Source organism: Urocampus carinirostris, chromosome 10 (genome assembly GCF_059441175.1).
Source record: "Urocampus carinirostris isolate Australia breed hairy pipefish chromosome 10, RoL_Ucar_1.0, whole genome shotgun sequence".
NCBI classification, from domain to species: domain Eukaryota; kingdom Metazoa; phylum Chordata; class Actinopteri; order Syngnathiformes; family Syngnathidae; genus Urocampus; species Urocampus carinirostris.
In genome coordinates, this window is record NC_142358.1 from 17284879 (window position 1) to 17307424 (window position 22546).

At 40.1% G+C, this 22546-nt stretch overlaps 1 protein-coding gene across 1 annotated transcript in view; it reads left to right on the forward strand.

The window, feature by feature from the left end:
- Positions 1–20914, forward strand: part of znf296 (zinc finger protein 296) — a 34805-nt gene extending 13891 nt beyond the window's left edge. The window contains exons 3-4 of the mRNA XM_088345992.1: positions 12371–13116; positions 14893–20914. Coding sequence (XP_088202118.1) covers positions 12371–13116; positions 14893–15663 — 1517 coding nt within the window. The 3' untranslated portion in view covers positions 15664–20914. The remainder of the gene's footprint in view (positions 1–12370; positions 13117–14892) is intronic.
- The last annotated feature ends 1632 nt before the right edge of the window (positions 20915–22546 follow it).

Sequence of the window (22546 nt, forward strand, 5' to 3'; positions counted from 1 at the left end):
TATTCTCCAACATTTGTCTCTAGTACAATGACATTTTAGCTAGCCGCTGGATCTCCGTGAATTTTAGCACGATCGGCAACTTCCTGCTTGAAATCGGCAACATATGCATGTTTCTTTTTTGCAGCCCAAGTTGTCATGAACCAGAACAGGATCAGGACCCAAACACTTGACGTTACTCACACAAGCCTTTTATTTTACGGGAAATGGGGAGTCATGCACGTTAGGCAGCAGTCTGGCGTGAAATGATAGGAAGCCAGAGGCCGACGAGATCGATACCAATTGTCCGAGTTGATATCGGACAGATTGGGTCGATAGCGGACAGGACGGGACAGACAGGATGGATAATGAAACAGGATATCGAAAATAAACAGGACAAACTAGACGGGAACGAAAACTGGAGACAATAATAAACAGGACAAAAATAGACAGGAAAGAAACCGATATTAAACAGGACAAATATAAACTGGAACAATACCAACAGGGAACAGGACCAAGTCAAAACCCCACTTCTTGCAGGGCGGGCAGAGGTTCGTTGACGGACTGACAAAGGAAAAACAAGAGCACTGAGCCTAAATAGACGGAAAGCCAATCTGTCAATGAGCCACAGCTGGCGCCACACGGGTGGGGCCAATTGGGCGCCATGGCAACCATGACATAAGTTGCCAACTTATCAATATGTCATTCAAATTATGAAGAAGAATTAAAAAAATAAAACTCAAGATACTCTAGATTGGTAACTGCACAAAATAGTGATGCTAAACCCAGGTTTCAGTGTGGGCGAGGAAAAAAATGAAGACACGTCTCGCCCCCGCGCACCAGCCATCGAGAATTACCTTAATTGTTATAAAACGTCCACCCACGTGACTTGGATATTGTTACTAAAAATAGACAGTTGGGGTGAATCGAGATTTGTGGTTAAAGTCAATGTTTTACGACCGATGTCATCGATGGATCAATCATTGCACAAATACAGTAGTACACCGTACGGTAAGACCTCGAGTATAACGCGCACACAAACTTTAAATTCCTTTTTTAGGTAAAAAAAAATGGCATTATCTGGGCTGTTCTCATAATTTGTTTACTTCCCACAATTGCTCCACCCCCACCCGAATGTGTCTCTCTCATTAGCTAGCCGTTGCCATTAGCAGGCCTTGGCGGGTTAGTGATGCAAAAGCTAATTGTGCAGAAAGCAAGAGGTGTCAGGGGGGTTTGGGATCGTCCCCTAAAGAGGCCCCATGCTGTTACGTTGAGCACCTGAGCTTCATGAACGTCACCCCCCACCCCTTCACCTGCTTGTCTCTGAGGTGACCGGGTAAACATGTTAGCATTCCCGGGATAATACATGACGCCGAATCGGGAAGTAGAAGAGAACCTGACGTATGAAGGTTGAACAATTTAGAAAAATTATGTAATTACTTTTTTTTTTAATTGGTTACGCAATTATTTTTCATGTGTTTTTCAACTAGTGTGCTGTGAGAGCTTGTCTACTATATATTTGCAAAAAAAAAGCATGTTCAGTATCTTAAAGGGGCAGCGCGTATTATTTGAAAGCTCTATAGTATGTAAGTGGCATTGAAAGACAACATAAAATGACTGTTGTTCAATAATTAGCTCCAATTTTGACTATTATTCAAATCAAATCTCTAATTCCTACTCCCCATTACACAATTTAGTTTTTAAAATGGTGAATTGATTAGATTTATTGAAGTTGCACTAATGCGGATACTCTTTAAAGGGACAGTGTGTATTAATTGACTACTAGATGTCACTGTATGCTGTAGTGCATCCAAAAATGAGTGCTAAAATACATAATCAAGGGTTCAAACTACGGAGACTCAAAGTGACCAAAATGGAGCATTTTACTCCCCGTTCTTTGCCGAAACTTTTCAAAGTATTTTGGTACCCCTAGCAGCAAGACGGGCAACAATTAGTGTGTCGGCTCCCTTTAGGAAAGGCTGGTGTTATGTAAAATAAATGCAATTTTTTCGACCTACGAGGATTATAAAAATGCACATTTACATGGTAATTCATGTATTTTTGCCCATGATTGAAATAAATGTTGTTTTTCTTAAATATATTAAGTTTTTTCTAACCATTAGGAGGCGCTAAACAATACGCACTGTCCTTTTTATTTTAGTTTAATGTGATAACATTGAAATATTAATCTAATATGAGATTAATATGTTTACACACCTGTCAATTTGTATGTTTTCACATACTTTATACATTTTTAGATAGTTTCAAATTGTGTACTCCGTATAACAATTTTTGTAAGGGATGAAAGATAAAAGTAATTTTCAAATGATCAGCATAACAACTGTAACATCATCCACAACAGTAGGTGGCAGTGGACTACTATTTTTTTATTTCTAAATACTACTTTTTTGATGTAGTACAGGGAAATATGTTTAAAAGTCATTTTTATCATTTTAAAAGGACAGTGTGTGATATTTGACATATATTTCGCTCCGTATTGTGTTGTGCAACCAAACATGAGTGCTACAAAGCTCAAGGAAGAATACAAACTACACAAAAATTTTAAGTGAGTTAATCACAACCTTCATTCCTTTCATTTGCCCAGCTTTTCACAAGGTTTTTGGTTCGTGGGGAAGTAAGACGGAAGACATGTCAGCTCCTTCTAAGTGAGGCTGATGATATGTACAATAAATCGAAATATCGCGACCCATGAGTATTTTAAAAATGCACGTTTGTATGGTAGGGTTGCATGACAGCTCTGTGGTTAGCACGTCCTGTGTGGAGTTTGCATGTTCTCTTCGTGCTTGCGCGTGGTTCCTCCGGGCACTAATGTTTCCTCCCACATTCCAAAAACATACATGTCAGGTTTATTTGCAGTCTAAATACACCTTAGGTTTGAATGAGCGAGTGTGCCCTGCGACTGGCTGGCAACCAGTTCAGGGTGTCCCCTGCCCACTGCCCAAAGGTGGCTGGGATGGGCTCCAGCACCCCCGTGGCCCTACTGAGGATAAGTGGTGAAGATGATTGATGGATGTTTGTCTGATAGTTCATTTACTTTTGCTTAGTATTCAAATCCATATCGTTTTTACCAATAGAAGGCGCTAAATAATACAATAATAATGTCCCTTCAAGTATTACGATAATCTAAGCGTTTAAAAAACACCTGAAACTGGAGCTGCAAATTCATTTTAAACATTTCCAGCACGTTGTGCCATTAGATTTTTCTTTCTATTAAAAAGCTTGGGAATCACGGGTCTCATCTCTAACTGTGAAATGGTAAATCTCTATTCCTTGAACTCGGGACTACAAGTGTCCTTCTCGATCATCTCGATGATGTTCTTTCATTTTCGTGGAACTGTCGTCTTTCCGGTCCGTTTGGAAAGTGCACCGATATAAATCTCAAACGGGTTTGATAATTGGTTTCCTAGTGAAGGAAAATTACGCAGAGGGTTGTTCCACTTGACTGTAATTAGAAGGCCGGCCAAGGATAGCATCAGTTCTTTTGACAATAGAAGGAAAATGTCTCTCACCGAATCGCATAGTTTTTGCATTGGTAACATATTCTTGTACATATAGTAGGTGGCAGTGTCCAAAACATAAAAGTGTTCCCTTATTTTGGGAGACAATGGAAAAACATCGCGTGAACGAATGGAGTAGTCAGACTCAAAATTGCTAAAGTCGATTTATTTGTGACCTGCTCTTTCAAACTTGCAAGTCTCTAGGTTCTATTTTTAGCTAGGCGATAACTGGGAACAAAATAAGGAAAATCATGAAAAAAAATCATTTTTACGTTCTTTGGAAAAGTATGACATTTAAAAACACTTCCCCGAGTTTTATGATCCACATAAATAGTGAAAGTAACAAAGACAGCGATTAAAGTTCAATATTTCCGATCTTAGAAAACAAAATTAAAGTTCTTTTAATGTGTATTTAATTAAATATGTGCTAAAATGTCTTCCAGTCCGGTCAATTTGTTTTTATATGTGTACTAGCCTTTGTTGAAATTCAACTTTAAAATGAGACTATTATACAAACTTTTGAGTGACATCCCACCCAAAAAAGGTTTTCTCAGGCCATCATTCAGTTGGCCATGCCTTCAAAATAGTTCATCATAAAGCTTTGACTATGGTATAATTTTAAAGCTTGTTTCTAATACTTTCCATTGATACCAAAAAGCCAAATTTGATATTTGCCTCACTGTGGCTCATTTTGGTAGATCATAATACTTTATATTTTTGGTCTTTTTTTTAATGTTCATCAAGACTTAATGTCAGGACGCAAATGATTTTTTTCCTCTTTCTTGTGGCCATACCAAAAATTTAACCACAAAAACGAGTTCAAATTTTCATCCATATGTGATTGGGTAAAAAAAATCCGATCTTGTAGCACTGACTAACTTCTAAAATTCTGTCGGACAGGGACAATCTGGAGCTGATCTAGATTTGGTGGCAGTGTAAATTGATCTTGAATGTTTCTATCAAACACATTTAATCCAGATTTAGATTTGGTAGGAGTGAGAGTTGACCTTTAAAAATTGTATCGTTCTTGAAAGTGTCTATCTAACAGGTATAATCCAAATTTCCATTTGAAAGCTGTGTAAAATGACCTTTAGAAGTCTTCAAGTAGGATTATTCAAATCTGATCTAGATTTGTTAGCTGTGTAAATTGACCTTTAAAAGGTCCTTTCACATAGGAACAATCCAGATCTGATCAATGTTTGGTAGCAGTATGAATTTACCTTTACAAATTCTATCTAACATGTTTAAATCTGTTCTAGATTTGATGCAACTTTAAATTGACCTTTTAAAAGACCCATCAAACAGGACCAATCTAGAAGTAATTTACATTTAGTAGCAGTGTAAATTTACCTTTGAAAAAATTATCAATCTTTAAAGTGTTTGTCAAACAGGTCCAATCCAGATCTAGATTTGGTAGCAATGTAAATTGTCCTTTGAGAGGTCTATCAAACAAGATCAATCCGGATCTGATCTAGATTCAGTGGAAGTGTAAATTGTCCTTTTAAAATCAAATAGGTTCAATCCAACTCTCATTTAGAATTGGTAGCCGTGTAATAATGGTGTAATAATAGTCTGTGGTTTGCAATAATCTGTGGTCTGTGCAGCCCTTTGAGACTCTTTGTGATTAAGGGCGTCACAAATAAACATGACCTGACTTGACTTGATATCAAACAGAATCAATCCATATTTGATCTAGATATGGTAGAAGTGTAAATTAACTCTTACAAAATATATCAAACAGGATCATATCAGATTTGACCTAAATTTAACTATTCTATATAATTACCTTGTATTATACACTAAAATATATTTTTTACTCTATTGTTTTTATTCTTTTAAATCTATTATTTTATCATTATTGAGTGGTCGCGTGTCAAATGATTTCTTGTATATATCATGTTTATGGTTTATACTGGCTGAATAAAAATAAATACAATACAATTAAGTTTAGTGTAAATGGACCGTTACAAAATGTATTGAACAGGATCACTCCTAATCTAATCTAGTATTGATATAAGGGGAATACAGACTTTAAACAATCTAACAGCATCAATCTAGAACAGATCTTCATTTGGTAGTGCTGTAAAAAAAAATCTCAGTAAATGTACTTAACATTCTATCTAATGAGTAAAGATCTGCATATTTTTTTAATTTAAAGTAAAATCATATTTGTTTCATGTTTGATCCTGAATATGGCAATTACTTGAGCAGAGGTCTTAGTTGCACATTTCAAAACGTGTGCATGTCGAAACCTCTAAAATTGTGAGCACACACGTTAGCAGTTCCTTCCTTTGTGCAAGGCTCAAAGAGAGGCGGCCTGCGGGGTTGCAGCCTTGGCCTTCACTATTTCTGTCCATCTACAACGTCTCTTTGTGTGTCTCTGTCTTTATCTCGCAGAGCTGATGTTCAAATACTTTCCAGATAATCTATAACGGCACTGAGCACAAGCGTCTCTTCAGTTGATATGAATTTATTTCTTCATGTAATCTTTTTCTTAAATCTCCCATTATAAAAACCTCCACACTATAAAAAAGACAACGTGACATTGACTGACAACATAAATTGAGTTTAATAACTTTTGTTAAATAATTATCACCAGCTTGGATTTATTTAAATAAACTAACAGTTCTTACTTTCCATTTCACAATTTGAAACATTTACAAAATGTCTGCTTTCAAATTAATGAATTAATCATTTGTGTCAGCCCTAAATTGTACACACTCGAAAGTTCTCTAATTAATTTAACTATTACTTACGGTAGTTGTGAAACTCTTCGCTATCATTTGCAAAACTATATAATAATTCCTCCTGATGGCTAAGTTGTGAATGAGCTGCCATGACTTAGTGCACACTTGTAAATTGTTTCTTGACACCTTCTGTTAAGGTACGTTTTTGCAAAGTATAATGTTAACTGTACATTTCCCTTATAATTATACATAAAACTGGAATTATATTGAGGTATTTACATTTGTTTTGATAAGAGAAGATGATACAGACAATACAAAGCAAAACATATCTGAAATTTACTTCAGACAGTCCGTAAAGGGATAGTGTGTAATATTTAGCACCTCCTAGTGGCAAAAAGACTTCATTCATTCCAAAAATAACAATATTGATTTAAATAACAAACAGAAATACACGAAGTATCATATAAATGTGCATTTTTTTTTTAATATTTGTAGATCGAGAAATTTGAATTTATTTAGAGGCGGCTGTCGTAATTGTCCGTCCTCTTGCTGTTATGGGTACCCAAAAACCTCAAAAAGATAAGCAATAAAATGGTGTAATTTGGTCACTTTGAGTCTCCATAGTTTGAATTTTAATCTTGTGGTTTTTAGCACTTTTTTGCGGTTGCACTACATAATACAACAACATCAAATGGTCAAATATTACAGTGTCCCTTTAAAGATGATCATGAAAGGACATTTGTGATACAATTTTGGAAAATACACCTTCATACAGTGCATTTTCTTTATAATTATGAATGAAACTGAAAACAAATATATAGACACTTTGTGTATAAAAAATCAAAAGGGTGGTATTTAAAACTATTGTGACAACCGCTTTAAAATTTAAAGTAGAATAAGAGAAACCCAAATATCTAGGTCACAGTTACTCAAGTGTGGTATCACACCACTCTCAACACAAATTGGGTTATTTTTTACCTGATTAGATTACAACACTCCCACAAGTTCTTGTAAAACTCTGTAAACAAACTCAATTTAAAGCGTTTTTGAGCCAATGCGCAAAAATGGAACCCAAACTGTTTCCTATGCAATACGATTTTCTAGTAAGTTTGATTACCGTACATTCCAACCCTTTGACAATAAAAATACGTAGATTTTATTGCACTCTTATTTTTTCTTGTGAATCACAATCCATCTCTAGAATATTAAAAAAACAACAACAAGTGCTTGTTTAAATCCAGAATTGGTCATCTTTAACCAAAGTGGGAACCTAATATAACATACAGCTTGGCTTTGAACACCATCCAGCCATTCAAACTATGGCCCAAACTTCAACTTGGACTGTGCAATTGGATTGTGGACTCTCTAACAGACCATACACATTAGGTCAGGATGTGTACTAATACCTCCTCCACCCTGGTCATCAACACGGGAGTTCCCAAAGGCTGCTTTCTAACTCTACTCCTTGTACACCCATGACTGAATCGCCTCCTCCACAGACAACTTCATCATCAAGTTCGCCAACGACACCACGGTGCTCGGGATAATCATGAACGATGATGAGACAAACTGCAGGAGAGAGGTGCAACATCTGAAGTCATGTAGTCAAAACGACAACCTGGATCCTAAACACCTAAAAGACCAAGGAGATTGTGGTGGATTTTAAGAAGAGCATCAAACATCAGCATCTCACTATTGGCAATGAAGAGGTGGAGAGGGCTTTAAGAATGAAATCCCTGGGGGTAATAGTGACTGAAGTCCTTTCCTGGGGGGACCATATTGTTTCTTTAGTAGGAACAGCACAACGCTCCCTCTACTATCTGAGGAAGCTGTGGAACACTCACAACCCCAGAGAGGATGGTAGACTTCTACAACTGTGCCATCAGCAGTGTACTGACGTACGGATGCTTAGTGTGGTTCTCCAGATGCACTCCAGCAGGTGGTGAAAGCTTCCGGGAGAAATGTGGGAACAGCTCTTCCCGAGATCAGCACCTCCTACACCACTCGCTGTCTGAGAAGGGTCAACAGCATACTGCTGGAGCAGCACCATCCTGCTCACCATCTCTTCCACCCGCTGCCCTCAGGGAGCAGATACCAGTCAATACAGACTGATCAATAGTCTATATCCACAGGCTATTGAACTCTGCCTGCCCACTCTCATGCACCTTGTATCAAAATCAGTTCTCACTAGGTACTTTATACTTTGTCAAAATGATGCCGTAACCTATTAACATTCGTTTCCCCTACTATCCGTTGAGAATTTGAAGGTTCATTTTAGCGTAATAATGGTAGCTTTAATGGTACCGCACATAAGAGTTTTGAATGCATGTATATATTTAGAATATTGCCGTTTTGAATTTCTGGATAATTTCTTGCAGGGGAGCATTTCACGGCACAATATCTATTTGCACTGATGGGTAGGTAACTCATAACGGCAATCGTAAGTCACCAACGTTAGCCGTGTATGCTAATATGTTTTATCCAGAGTGCCATCAAATATCAAACCGACTGTAACCAAAAGCTGTTTGATTTTTTTTTTTTCATTATTTATGGTCATTTTGAATAGGCCAATGTGTTTATCTACAGCAGACGTCATACACACTCAGCTTCAGTAGCACTAGCTAACTTATTAGTAGCCATATTGAGAGTATTTGACGCGACTCGTACCTACTTAACATACATTTGCTCGGAAATATATAAAACTTACCTTGCTTGCTGCAAATTCTGGGGTACTTTTAGGGCATCGAATCCCTCCGATTGATTTCAGATATCCATTGCCATCTTATGTCCTTATCAAAAGGGATAAGTGGTTGTTATATTCTTTCGTGGTTATTGACATTTGTTTCAACTCAAATGCTTATTCAACTCGTTCATACTTCCGAGGAATGCAATGTGAAATCACGTGCAAATGGTCAATTCAATTTCTTTTAACTTCATGGAGTTTTCTGGTTCTCAGACTGGTAAAATAGTGCCTCCCCAAAATCTCTAGTTTTGAGCTACAGACCTTCTCTTGGCTCTTCCCGATTAAGTTTCATTTTGTAAAAAAATCGTGGGATTGACGGCTTCCCGCCCGACTCTCGGCATCCGGGCAGTGCGGAGGCGTGTTGCCGGAGACCATCTTGCGGATATTTTTATACGTGGGATAGCTTTGTCTCTTAAGCGAGAAGCCACTTTCCAATTAAGCTGCAAATTGCTAATTAGCAGAACGTAGAAAACCAATGCTTTATGCAAATGAGCCCCTGACTCAGCCTGCCTGACAAATGAGGCCTTTCCTGCATTAATCAACACTCCGAATTGTGTGTTGGGGGAGAGAAAGAAAGTGTTCTATTTTTTTGCTTTCTTTCTTTTCCGAGAGGTTCAAAGCCGACTGCTATAAGCCTCTTTCATGTTTCCTCAAGTCAAATCCTTCTGTATTTGACTGGAGGGGAGGAGGAGAGAGATGAAAAAGAGAGCAACTGTTTCTCCGTTTCTTTCACTTTTCTGCCTGTGTGGCGCTTGTGTCCTTTCACTTAGCCCAAGGAGGGAGCCAGCAAAAGTTGGGATGGGGAAAAAAAAAAAGGAAGATGTAGGGTGAGAGCAGGAAAGGAGATAGGTAGGTCAGGGCTCAGGAGATAAAGAAGAAAATGAGATAAAAAGATTATAAAGCAGCGCAAGGGAGGGGAGGACACCGTGAAAATATGCCACCCCTTTGTAGTGATGGGTCAATAGCGAACGAAACGGCTCTTTGAGATGAAGGACGAGAGCCGGATTCCCCTTCAAAACGCTCTTTCTCTCTCCGTCTTTCTCTCCCTCCACTCTTTGTCTCTTTTTCTCTCGTTTCTTTCTGTCTCTTTTTGTCTGTCTTTTTCTCCTTATATTTTTTCTCTCTGGTTTCTTTTTCTAATTTTCTCTCTTTTTCCCTCCGTGAGACCCCTCTTTATCCATCTCTCCCTCTCTTTATCTTCTCTTTCTTTCTCTTTCCCCTTTCTCTTGTTTTCATTTTCTCTTTTTCACTCTCTTTTTCTCTCTTTTGATGTCTGTCTCTCCAATTATCTCTCTCTCTCTCTCTCTCACCCTCTTTCTGTCTTCATTTTCTCTCTTTCACTCGTTAAATATTTTCTCTAAGTATCTTTCTTTATCCCACTCGTTCTCTCTTTCACTCTCTCTTACTCTGAGAAGAACCGTTTGGGAGCCGAAAAAGCAGGCTCTTTTCAGTGAGCCGAACCGAAAGCACCGATTCTCGGAAGAGAGCCAGAATTCCCACCACTACCCCTTAGGATTGTACTGGAGACCCATCCTCCAAGCCCTCCGCCCCCAAATCTATCCCTGAGGGGGTGGAGGGAGGTTTGGGGGTGTTCCATGGTTGCTTTTGTCTGGTGGTCCCGCAGTGAAACACAATACCCAGGCGTTCTCTCTCCATTCCCCTCCACTCTCTCCCCCTTTATTTTTGTCTAAGGATTCCCATTTGGCCCGGGGTAGCACTTGAATATTAAGCAGAAGCAATAACTACTAATTAAAAATGCAGATTGGCTGGGAGCACTAACGAGCAGCAGGCAGAATCCTGTATCCCCCGGGAGGCCGAGACGGAAGGGGAGGCGAGAAATTGAAAGAGGGCGAAGCCAAAGTGTGCTGAAGACGAAAGGGGGTGGGGGGCATGTGGTTGGAGATGAACGAAAAAAAAAAAACAAACAAGGAGAATAAATAAAAAGGAACAAGACAGATGCATGAGGCTCTTCAGTAATCCATTCCCACTCTAAGACCGCCACCACGCACGGGCGCGTGCATGTGCGCCTTAGATGCTGTGAACCAAAAATAAATAAAGGGTTGGGGGGGGTCTGTTTGTGGCATAACTGTTCTCTCATTTTTGTTCAAAATAGATTTCACACAATATATACCCAATCACTCTTTGATAACATCATATTACTGTATTTTTTTGCATAAAAAAAATATCAAAGTTCATATGTACACAAGGTTTACATAGTATAATAGTGTACTATTGTTGACCACAATCACAAAACATTGGATGCAATGAAAACCCCAGGCCACGGCATCAGGTCTTATGTCATTATCACACGATTTTTAGTCAGTTACAGAGAAGACTGTTAGAGAATGAACAAAACAGGAAGTCGTACTGAAAGGTCTATCTAAATTGATCTAAACCTATATATAAATACCGATTTGCATGCTTGTGTGTGTTCGTACGTGGCCTGTAAACTCTGAAACAGCTGAACCAATATAAGGGAAAATGTACACAATTGTACCATAGGCTTCTGAGAGTGTAATTAGCTAGGTTTTGTGTCATCACACACCAAACAAATGCCAACAAAATCGTTAAACGTCTGCTTTCGTGTACGAGCGGCTCTGGAGCTGCATGCAGCTATGCCGCTCTTTGGCACTCCGTATTGACTCCCTGGCTCTTTTTCAACAAACCATGGCCCCAACAACTTCGCCCAAGTAGAATGCCCGGCAACGCCAAGCCCAGGAACGTCTGGCTATTATGCTTGTATACTATAAGTAAAAGATAAATAGCACAACAAGGGAAACAACACTTTGGTGTATCTGATGATCAATCAGAGATTGCAGGTCATTAGGTAAATACGTTGTAAATATGGTATGGTTTTCATATTTCATGTTGCCAGTAAATCATTTTATTCATGGCCACAAGTATTCAACAAATTTTGTCACAATGCCTAGTTGGAGCTAAGAAAAAAAATGATACAACATTTTACGATGATTTTTAATCAAAAATTAGAGATGCTCAAGATACACAAATAAATATGGTATTTGTTTACTTGCCTCAGACTTATGATTTTTATTTTTTTATTTACTACAAAATATTTTTTCAAATTGTTTAATACCCCAGGTTGATATAAGTCCTGTATTGTACAAATGTCTTTTGTTGTTTTTATCATTTCCTACGATGACGTTAATTAGGGCGCTGACATATTAAGGACTGTTTGAAGTTGAAGACTGTTTGCATGTCCTTCTGTGTTATTTCTATGAGCCTTGGGATTCATTGAGCGCCACCTAAAAGAATCAGTTGCCCAGATATGCAAAATGATTATGTCCTGCTTCTTATTCCCATGCTGCATGAGCAGCCCGATCGAGAGCCTGTGGACATACTTCATACTGGACAAGATGCACATTTGATCTTCCTGCTCCACTTGGACTGTTGAGCATGCCAATAACGGCGAATTGTGTGTTTTCTAGGGTCGGAGGAGCCTTCCCATTTCACGTGCCAGCAGTGCGAAGGTGTGTTGCCCTCAGCCTGGGCCTTGCTGCAGCACGCCCAGCACGCTCACTCGCTCAGCATCTACCAGGAAGAAAACACTGACGAGGATGCGGGAGCCAGAACGTTCATCATGGAGCACAAACCCGTGGCCGCCATGCTGGATCCTCGCCACCTGAGCCAAACCCTCGCTTCCGCTTTTCAGCCCGCCTTGCGCCTGGCACGTGCCCGCCAGACCCCTGCCAACCTGCAAACGCTGAACTTCTCCGAACTGCTTCGGGGTCTTGCCGAGGGCACCGGCAACGCTATCAATAACAACCCTGGCGTGAGCTCGCCGGGAGGGTTGGCACCGTCTCCTTCTTCCTCCCCGCTGGCGGCGTCCCCCTTTCCTCAGTCTGGCGTCCTCCAGTCAGACTACCATTGCGAGCTGTGCGGGCAAAGTTTCATGTCCCCACGCGCCCTCTCTGCCCACCGCCGGACTCACGCCTGCGAGAAGCCGTACCACTGCGGCGTATGCGGTCAGGCTTTTGCCCAGACCGGGCAGCTAGCTCGCCACATCCGGAATCACCACCGGAACGCGGCAGGGAGTGGGTTTGATCTGACTGATGCCATGGAAACCGCCAGAGGACGTTTTCAACCGCCACCGGGGAAGGCGATGATGGAGGCGGGAGCACCCGTCCCAACTGAGTTGGATCTGACAGTACCTAAGAACACGGCAATGGCAGAGGTAAGATCTTAATGGTAATCCTAAATTCTTGAACATGCAAAATGTGAGAAAATAGTATATGTCTTTTTGCATAAAATCCATATACAGTATATATTTTTCATCGGTATAATACAACTAGGCAGCATGGCGGCGCAGTGGTTAGCGCATGTGCGGCACAGTTCATGTCTTGGGAATCTCCCGCGTGGGTTCAAATCCAGCTCCAGACTTCCTGTGCGGAGTTTGTATGTTCTCCTCGTGCTTGCGTGGGTTTCCTCCGGGCACTCCGGTTTCCTCCCACATTCCAAAAACATGCATTTCAGGTGAATTGGCCGGTCTAAATTGTCCCTAGGTGTGAATGAGTGAGTTGTCTGTCCCCGTGTGCCCTGCGATTGGCTGGCAACCAGTTCAGGGTGTCCCCTGCCCACTACCCGATGATTGCTGGGATGGGCTCCAGCTCCCCCGCGACCCTACTGAGGATAAGCGGTGTAGCTAATGAGATGAGAGATGAGATATTACAACTATTTTCCGAGATAATGCATTTGAAAACAACAAGTCTTGTATTTGTCATCCTGAGCTTTGACGTCATCAAAGGAACACTAGCACCCTAGCAAGTCAGTTGCCGTATTGTTTTATGTGTTAATTAGTCAAAGATGTGTGTTTTAAGCCAAGTTTTAGTAGTTTTTGTGGAGAATGCCAAGGTATTGTATCAAGGATGGATGCAGTAATGGCACAACAAAGGGTGAGTAGCCAAAAAGAGACTAACTGGCAAATACAACACAAATAGAGCCGCCAACGAGGGCTAACCAGGAGACATCAACAAAAGTCCTCCGCGGCCTTGGCAGAAAAACGCAAGGGTGGCAGATCAAAAAAACAAGCAGTGAGCAGCCAGTCTCGCCAGGTACCAACAAAAAGCGGCAACAGCAATGGGGATAGATGCAAAGCCGGCCAGGAATAAACCAAGGGGACACAGCAAAATCCACACTAACACCAAGTTAGCTGCCCAAACAACACACAGTTGGTAGCCAACGAGCGCCAACCGGAAGCAAACAAAACAGAGAAACACTGGGCAGCCCTGACTCTAACGGTAAGCTAGCAGGACAAAATGATAACATTCGTGACACACGGGGCGAAAAACACCACCGAAAAGACACCATCGCCTACTGAAAAGGAGCCGAAGCCAAACAAAGAATGTGCGCTTTAATGGCGGAAAGAAAACTCAGCACATGCAGCTTTTGGAGGTCGATGAATGCAACTCCATCAAAACAGTCACAAGGCCCTTAGCGACAGTGTAAGCAGAGTTCCAATTTCGCCAGGCAAAAATGAGCTGTGTGCAATTGCTGTTAACTACAATCGGTGTCTGTTTTGGAGCTGCCTCTTCATCTTGTGTTAATTGGATTCACCATTTTGAAAGTGTTGTGATCCTTCAATGACATCACAGCTCTACAAGCAACAAGCCAGATGGGTCAACTCTGAGACTTAATTTATTAAGTACCCTGGCGAGTGGAATATTTAGCAAAATATTAGCATCATTTTGTGGAGGAACACTATACGTTCTGTGCCTAATTGAAAATAAAATTCAGAGAATTCCTTTCAATTCATAATCATGAAAAACCTCTCCTCCTCCCGAGTCCTCACAAATAAAATATGAAATTTTGGATTTGCTTCTGGCTTGGCCCTGCAAATCGAGTTAATTGGTCGGGTATAGGCTGGGTCTGGCTTTAATACCTGCGGGTCGGGCTAGAATTTTTAGGCCTGATTGATCTTCCTTCTTACGCCACGGTGCTGCTCCCTTTGCAGGTCAGGCAGTCCGACAGAGACCTGGTGAGACTCTACCAAACCCCGAGGGATGGCAGTGAGGCAGAAGCCGAGCCCGGGCACACCTCCCCGTGCGCGAGCCCCTCCGAGGGCTCCCTGGAAAGCGGCGAGACAGGCGGCAGCGGGGAAAGTGGCATCGCTAGCGGCAACTGCACACCCAAGCGGCCAGAAACCAGCGAACGTCCCGAAGTGGTGGACTTCAGCTCCACCAAAGTCAGCGAGGCGGTGCAGGAGTGGCAGCGGGACAACGAGCGCCGCAGCGTCGGCAAGAAAAAGAAAGACGAGGCCTGCGAATACTGCGGCAAGCAATTCCGCAACAGCAGCAACCTGACGGTGCACCGCCGCAGCCACACCGGGGAACGGCCGTACCGTTGCGGTTTGTGCAGCTACGCCTGCGCCCAAAGCTCCAAGCTAACGCGGCATATGAAAACGCACGGCGCTCAAGGATCCAAGGCGCCCTTCCTGTGCCAGCTCTGCGCCGTGCCTTTTACAGTCTATGCAACCCTGGAAAAGCACCTGAAAAAGGTGCACGGCCTCAGCCATGCTAGCGTGGGCGCGTACGCGCAGGCTAGTGCTGCAGATACGCTAGCCGCCATGAAGGTTGACGAGGCGGCGAAGGTCGTGAAGATGGAGGAGGAGGAAGCTAGCTTGGATGAGGTAGCCGACACTGAGAAGGAAGGGCATGTACTGAACGGGAGCGATGGAAGTCTAGCCGTGGTGGAAGATGCCGTGGCTTTGACTCCTGCACCCTGAGAGCACCCCTTCTTTGGAACTCAGCAATGTACTTTGAAAACAGTTGGGTGTAGAAAAACACACACAAAAAAAACCTATTTGGATACCGAATGGACTGATCTACTACATGGGTTATCGTCACTCAGATTACGGGTTGTTTTAAAGAAAAATTCCCAATAATACTTAAAAAAGAATTCAAAATGTGGGTGCCCGTTTACACGAGGTTTAGCGTATTGTCACAAAACAGTGATTGTAATGGAAATCGAACTTGGGAAGCAGCGGTGAGCGCACCAGACTAACCATTGGACCAACAGTGATATAGCTGAAATACGAAAAGGGTTTTATCTCATTATCAGGTTATCACGGTACCGGAGACCAATACCAATTTTGTTTTGCATTTCACATGTTACAATGACAAAATTAGACACATAACAAACTTAACATTCATCTCTGGTAGTTTAAAAATAGTGTCATAATGTGGTAAAATCTACCGCATATGGATATGTGACCTATACAAATGGTGGTCCAGTCGTTAGAATTTAGCGCTCTCACAACAGTAACCCAGGTTCGATTCCTGTTGCATCCAACTGCAAAGTTTGAGCTGAGGAAAAAAAAAAAAAAATTTTTACATCATAATCTAATAAAAAAATAGGGGTGCACATTTTACACGAGTGTGCGTTATACACGAATAAATATGGCAGTTTATTTAATTGGGACCAAATTGGGACATTTTGTTTGAACAATCATGTTTTCTTAAGTACAAAACAACCGATTAAAAATAGGTTTATTTTTATTGAGGAAGAACTTTGGGTCAATCGGGTCAATTTGTTTAAACCTCCCCCCAAAACCGGCTTCACATCTGACAAATCAACTCCGCAATGATCGAATTAATTTATTTAAATTAAACCCACGCAAAAAGACCAATTTCTGACGACAAAAAGAGAAAGTTTTGTTTGCGTATAATAACCTAGAAAAAAAGATTGTTTTGTACTCAAACAACCTCCCCAAAAACCACGGTTGTCTTCTTTTCAGACTTTGTGAAAAATGGGGTCACATCTTACGAAACATCTTTCACTAACCAAGTTAAATAGTTCAAACCAATCCCCCCCAAAAGGTCATTTTCTAAAGACAAAAAGATGATGTGGTTTATAATAACCTAAACAATTGAGTTGTTTTGTACAAGAATTATCCTTAAAAAACTTGGGTCATATTTCCTCAAACACCCCTGACAAATGGGGTCAAATCTTACAAAACAACTTCCCAATAACCAAGTTAATTTGCTTAAACCAACCATCCCTAAACAAATGTCAATTTCTACAAAATTTAGTTTGTTTAAAATGTACCAGATTTACCCTCAAACAACCTGGGTCATAGATTTTCAAACAGTTGTGAAGTCAAGTTAAGTCATGTTTATTTGTGACGCCCATAATCACAAAGAGTCTCAAAGGGCTGCACAGACTGCAGATCATTATTACACCATCCCCTGATCTAAAACCTACATGAGGGCAAGGAAAAACTCACTAATTGTGTGATTTTGTTTGAAACCCCTACAAAGCACATTTTGTTTTTATTTGTTTTCTTTTATAAAAAACTACAACGACAAAGCAACCCCATAAGAAGAGTTCAAAAGAAAATCTTAAGGTATGGTGATTTTGTTAGTATGTAAAAACATTTATAAGGACTTGAAAAAAATGGAGTCACATTTTTAAAAACAACCCTTTGAGTAGCATGGTGTATTTGTTCAAACAACCCCCCCAAAACGTGCGTATTCTTTTCAAAATAATCCAGCATTTGGATCAAAATGTACAACCCTATTTGGTTTAATTTTGGACCCGACCGTTTTTCTGAGTGTGTACGGAACTGTCCCTGCAATATAACCAACCTACATGAAACTGGAGAAGTGAAGTAGCAGAACCGAAGCGGTGCAAAAAAGCAAAAAAAAAAAAGAAAAAGACACTGCAAAAGCGGCGTCCTGAGAAAGTGCCTACTTTAGTGACCACAGAAACGGTGACATTCAACAGAGACATCACAAACGCTGCACAACAGGAAGTGAGTTACCACAGTCCAAGCCATCACAGGAAGTCAAGTTGCAGGTGATGATGCAAAGGCCACATATTTTCACTGGACGGGTAACTCACATCATCAAGATAACTATCTACAATATTGATAAATACGTATAAAATATGTCTGGCGTGTAAACCAGGGGTCTCAAACTTGGGGGGCGATTCCAGCTCGAGGATGACAGTTTGAAGCCCCCGCCTTATTATAAAAATTTAAGTCAAGTCACGTGTAATTGTATATCCCTTAAACACAAAATGACTCAAAGGACTGCAAAGGCCAAGATTGCACCACCCCTGATCTGAAACTGGGCAAGGAAAAAACGGACATTGTGTATTATTTAGCGCCTCCGAGTAGTTAAAAAAACATATCGATTTAAAACATAAGCAAAGCATGTGCACTTTTTGAAATACTCTTAGTTCGACAAAATTGGATTTGTTTTACATAGCACAAGTTAATTATCCTCCATCTTGTGGCTAAGTGTTGTTGTTCTTATTTTCCCTTGTTTCTTTTAATTTTTTCTCTTGCTTTATCCCGTTCCTTTTTTCTTTTTCCCCCCCTTCTATTATATTTCGGTTTCTAATTGTTTCCTATTCATTTTCCCTTCCTTTTTGTTTGTATTTTGCCTTTTTCATTTTTCCCTTTTTTAATCTTTTTTTTGCATTTTTTCATTTCTTTCATACTTTTCTCTTTTTTCCCTTTCTTCTTTTATTCTTTTGGTTTTCTATCTTTATATATCTTTTTAATTTTCTGTTTTCCCTTTTTCCTCTTTCTTTTTTCTTTCTTTTTTTCCTTATACATCTTTCCTTTTTTACTCTCTTTCTAATTTTTCCCCTTTTCTTTTCTTTTCCCCCTCTTTCTTGAAGAAAGATTAGGAAAAAAATGAGAAGCAAAATAGTGCTTTTCTCCATAATTTTTCCGCTTTCTTGTGCTTTGTAGTATAGTACTCCTTTTTAGGTAGCACTATACAATACAGTGACATGTAAGGGTCAAATAATACACACTGTCCCTTTCCTGTAAGTACATCCCACGCAAATGATGTATTCATGAATTGATTGTTGATTGATTTTCATGTGAGTTCTCGATCTTATTTTGTGTAGCACTTTTTGAACTATATTTGAGAACAATGGAAATTTTTTATCAGCGGTTTAATTGTGGAAAACCCAACCTCATCCAGCCCCTAGCTCTGGCGACCCCCAAGTCCATTGAGTTTGAGACCCCTGGTGTAAACCTTTGAAAGAAAAAAACTAAAATGATTCCTCTTTCTGTTTTGCGAATTATTCCAGTCAAGGTAGACTTTTCTGTCTTTTTGGCTGATGGTGTGGGCATGCTATCGTCAAGACTCTTGACTGGGCTTTCCTTTTAAAGACGAAAGCGATCAATGTCTTCAGCGTTTCGACTCTTTTTAGAAAAACGCTTGCCGGTCACGAAACGTGGTGTTTACCGCCCCCCCTTTCACTCTTTGTGACAAATGTGAATAGACTTTCTATTGTGTGAGCTTTTACAGGATTACTTTCTATGCAGCAAAACTGTAACTCTTTTGGTGTGAAACGGGTGTCTTTGACCTTTTCTGTTCTTGTTGTTTACATTTGTAAAATGTCTAACTGTTAGGAGCCTGTGCATGTCTTGCAGCTGTTATTTCCTATTATTTCCTGGGTCTCTGAGTGTGTGTGAGAGTATGTCTCTTTGGAAATAACGTGTAATTTATGAACGCTGCACCTTGGTGGTTGTGGAAGAGGAAGAGTGGAGAAGCGCACTTGTTTGAGAGAGCACTTGCCTTTGCCGTGTTTGCGTGCAGATAAATGTGTGAGTGTGCGAGTAACGGCACTTGGACTTCAACTGTCCCCCCCCCCACTAAATGCAATCGTTTTGAATCATTTTGTATCCATGGCTGTGTGAAACCCGGTGTGAGAAACACTGCGTGTAGTTTATGTGGGAGAGCATCTGTGTGAATAATTGAGTAACTGTGTTTTTATTTGTGAGAGGAAATGTTATGTTTGTGGTTCTTTGCAGTTGTGATGGAACATGTGAGGTGGGAAATTATATGGGAGAATAGACAAGAATAAGTGAGAGGTAGACAGTGTATGGGTTCAATACTGCTGTGTGAGAGTACTGTGTCTGTCGAAGGAATTGTATGTATGTAGCTGATGGTGGGTGGGTGCAAAATTGTGAGAAAATATATGTGAAAGAAGTTCTCATGCGTGGGGCAATCTGAGTGACTGTGAGAGAGTCTGCAGTGTGAGAGAGGCGCGCAAGTTAGGTATATTTGCATGATTGTGGTCAGTCAAAATCACAACTTTTCCCATATGTCGTTATGTGTGAGGTGAAACAGCATGTTTGGTAGAGTTTGTGTGGGAGGTTGCACCTGGCAGTATGCATATGAGAACAGTAAATGAGAACATGAGAGTGAGTATTAAAACAAAAGTATGTTCAATGCAGGAGATGTATGTGTGGGCTTTGTTTGTGGGTCCATGCATTCGTGATGATTGTGCGTGTCAAGACATTGTGAGAGAAATAGGCAGAGTGTGATTCAAATATTCCTGTGAGAGAATGGGTGCATGTATAGCTCATGGTGGTTGGATTTAAAATTGTGAGAGAATATATGTGAGATAACAATGTGATTATGTTTCGGGAAAGTGACTTCATGTATGTCAGTATGAGTAAAGTGAGACTGAATATTTGTGGGACAATCAGTGACTGCCGTGTGAGAGAATGTGTGCAAGTAACAATTATGACTGTTCCCATACGTCACTAGGTGTGCGGTGAAATGTTTGCAGGACATGTGTGACTGAGTTTGTGTGAGAGGTTTGCGTCTGGCAGTGCGTGTATGAGAACGGTGAATAACAACATGGGAGTGTGTGTTTGAAAGAGAAGTGTATTCAACACAAGAAGTCAGGTTTGCACGATAGTGTAAGAGAAAATTGCACGCATTTGTGCGAGAGCGATGTGAGAGCAAGCGCATGTGCGACCATCGTGTATCCATATCAGGGACACCACAACAATGTGTGTAAAAGCAGTCAAACTGTTCAGGGATCAAATTTTTGTACATAAATTGACAATCTTGCCGTTCTTGTTGTCGTTATTATTATTGTTATTCTATTCAGACTTCCTGCCGCTGTTACGTCTCCTGCTGATTGTCTTCTTAGACTCCAAACTTGTCCGACACTGTTTCCGAACCTTGTCACGAGAAGCCTCAATAAAGAGCCGAGGAGTATTTTGCATTGTGATGTCTGTTTTATCTTGTTCATTTTGGATTCGGTTATACGAAACAGAAAACTGGATATTTTGGCCACGCTAACAAAATAACACCACTTTATCAAGATTATCATAGAAATTAAAGGGACAGTGTGTATTATTCGACCACTGGATGTTGCTGTAATGTTGAGTGCTACCGAAAACAAGTGTTAAATAGTAGAAGGATGAATAAAGCCTACAGAGACTCAAAGCGACTAAAAAGCACAATTTTTTCTCGTCAGTTTGCTGAGTCTTTCGCAAGGTTTTTGTTTTTTGGGACCCTGTAGCAGCAAAATGCCCAATAAATATGTCAGGTCCAGATCATGATTTCTGAACTGGTCTGGCCCACCATTCTATTCTAATGACAACATATTTCCACTTCTGAAATATATCTGATGAAAGGATTGTTCAGTTTAAGGCAAAGGTAGAAGAATATATAGCCTACATTGCTAATAAGTGACCCCTTTGAACTGCTTTAAAATATCCACATACTAAAAGAAGTCTAAAATATTTTTTAAAAAGGTGTATGTAAACATTCAGAAAGATTTAATTATCTAGTTAATAAAGATTAACATACTGGTAGAAAACTAAACATGCGACGATTTTAAAACAATTCACTTTACCTTTTAGCAGCGCTTTAAGGTCAGACACTCGTACACTTTTTCGTATTTTGCAATCGCTTTTTTTTCAATTCGATGATTGTTGTTACCGTTTTCTACTTTTCCACTGACGTTCTTATGAATAATTATTATGGACGGAAATGGAAATAAAACCGACAAAACCACAATAAAATTAATTGCAGTTTCTCTTAAAATGCACTGAATGAATGAACAGGAAGAAGAGATTGGGCAGGGCCTTATCGCCATCTACTATAGTGTCATTAACACTCAGTTCCTTCTTCTTATTTGCATTATTTTGCCAAGGCAAAAGCTGGTGAACCACAAAAACAGGTCCGCGACCCACTTTTGGGTCCAATTGAAAAACACTGTTCTAGATAAAGCTCTGGTTATGTAAAATAAAAATAAAAAATTCTCGACCAAAGAGTATTTTAATGCATGAACATTTATCCGATAGTTCTTGGAATTTTGCTCTTTAGTTGAATTGACAATAATCTCATAATAAGTCTGCTAATAATAAATAGCTCAGACTTTGACTTATTCTCAAATTCCTACTCTCCATTTTACATAAAAATTTTCCAAAGTGATGAATTAACCTGATTTATTGAACATCTTTATATTGCACACCTTCTTTAAAGGGATAGTGTGTGCAATTTTGACCACTACATGTCGTTGTAGAGTATGGTGCAACCAAAAACGAGAGTTAAATCTTTTTTTTAAATGCACCATTTTACTAATCAATTTTTAGCCAGCCCTTTTGGGTGTTTTGGGTTCCCATAGCAAAAAGATGGCCGAAAAATATGTGAGCTTCATGCCATGTAATAAAATGCACATTTCTCAACCGACAAGTTTCTTTTTTTGAATGCACGTTTACCTAATACTACCTATATTTTTGCTTATTTTTAAAATCATTTTTTTTTTAATGAATGAAGTTTGTTTTACCACCAGGAAGCGCTAAATAACAGACACCATCCTTTTAACACGGTCCCAGACAA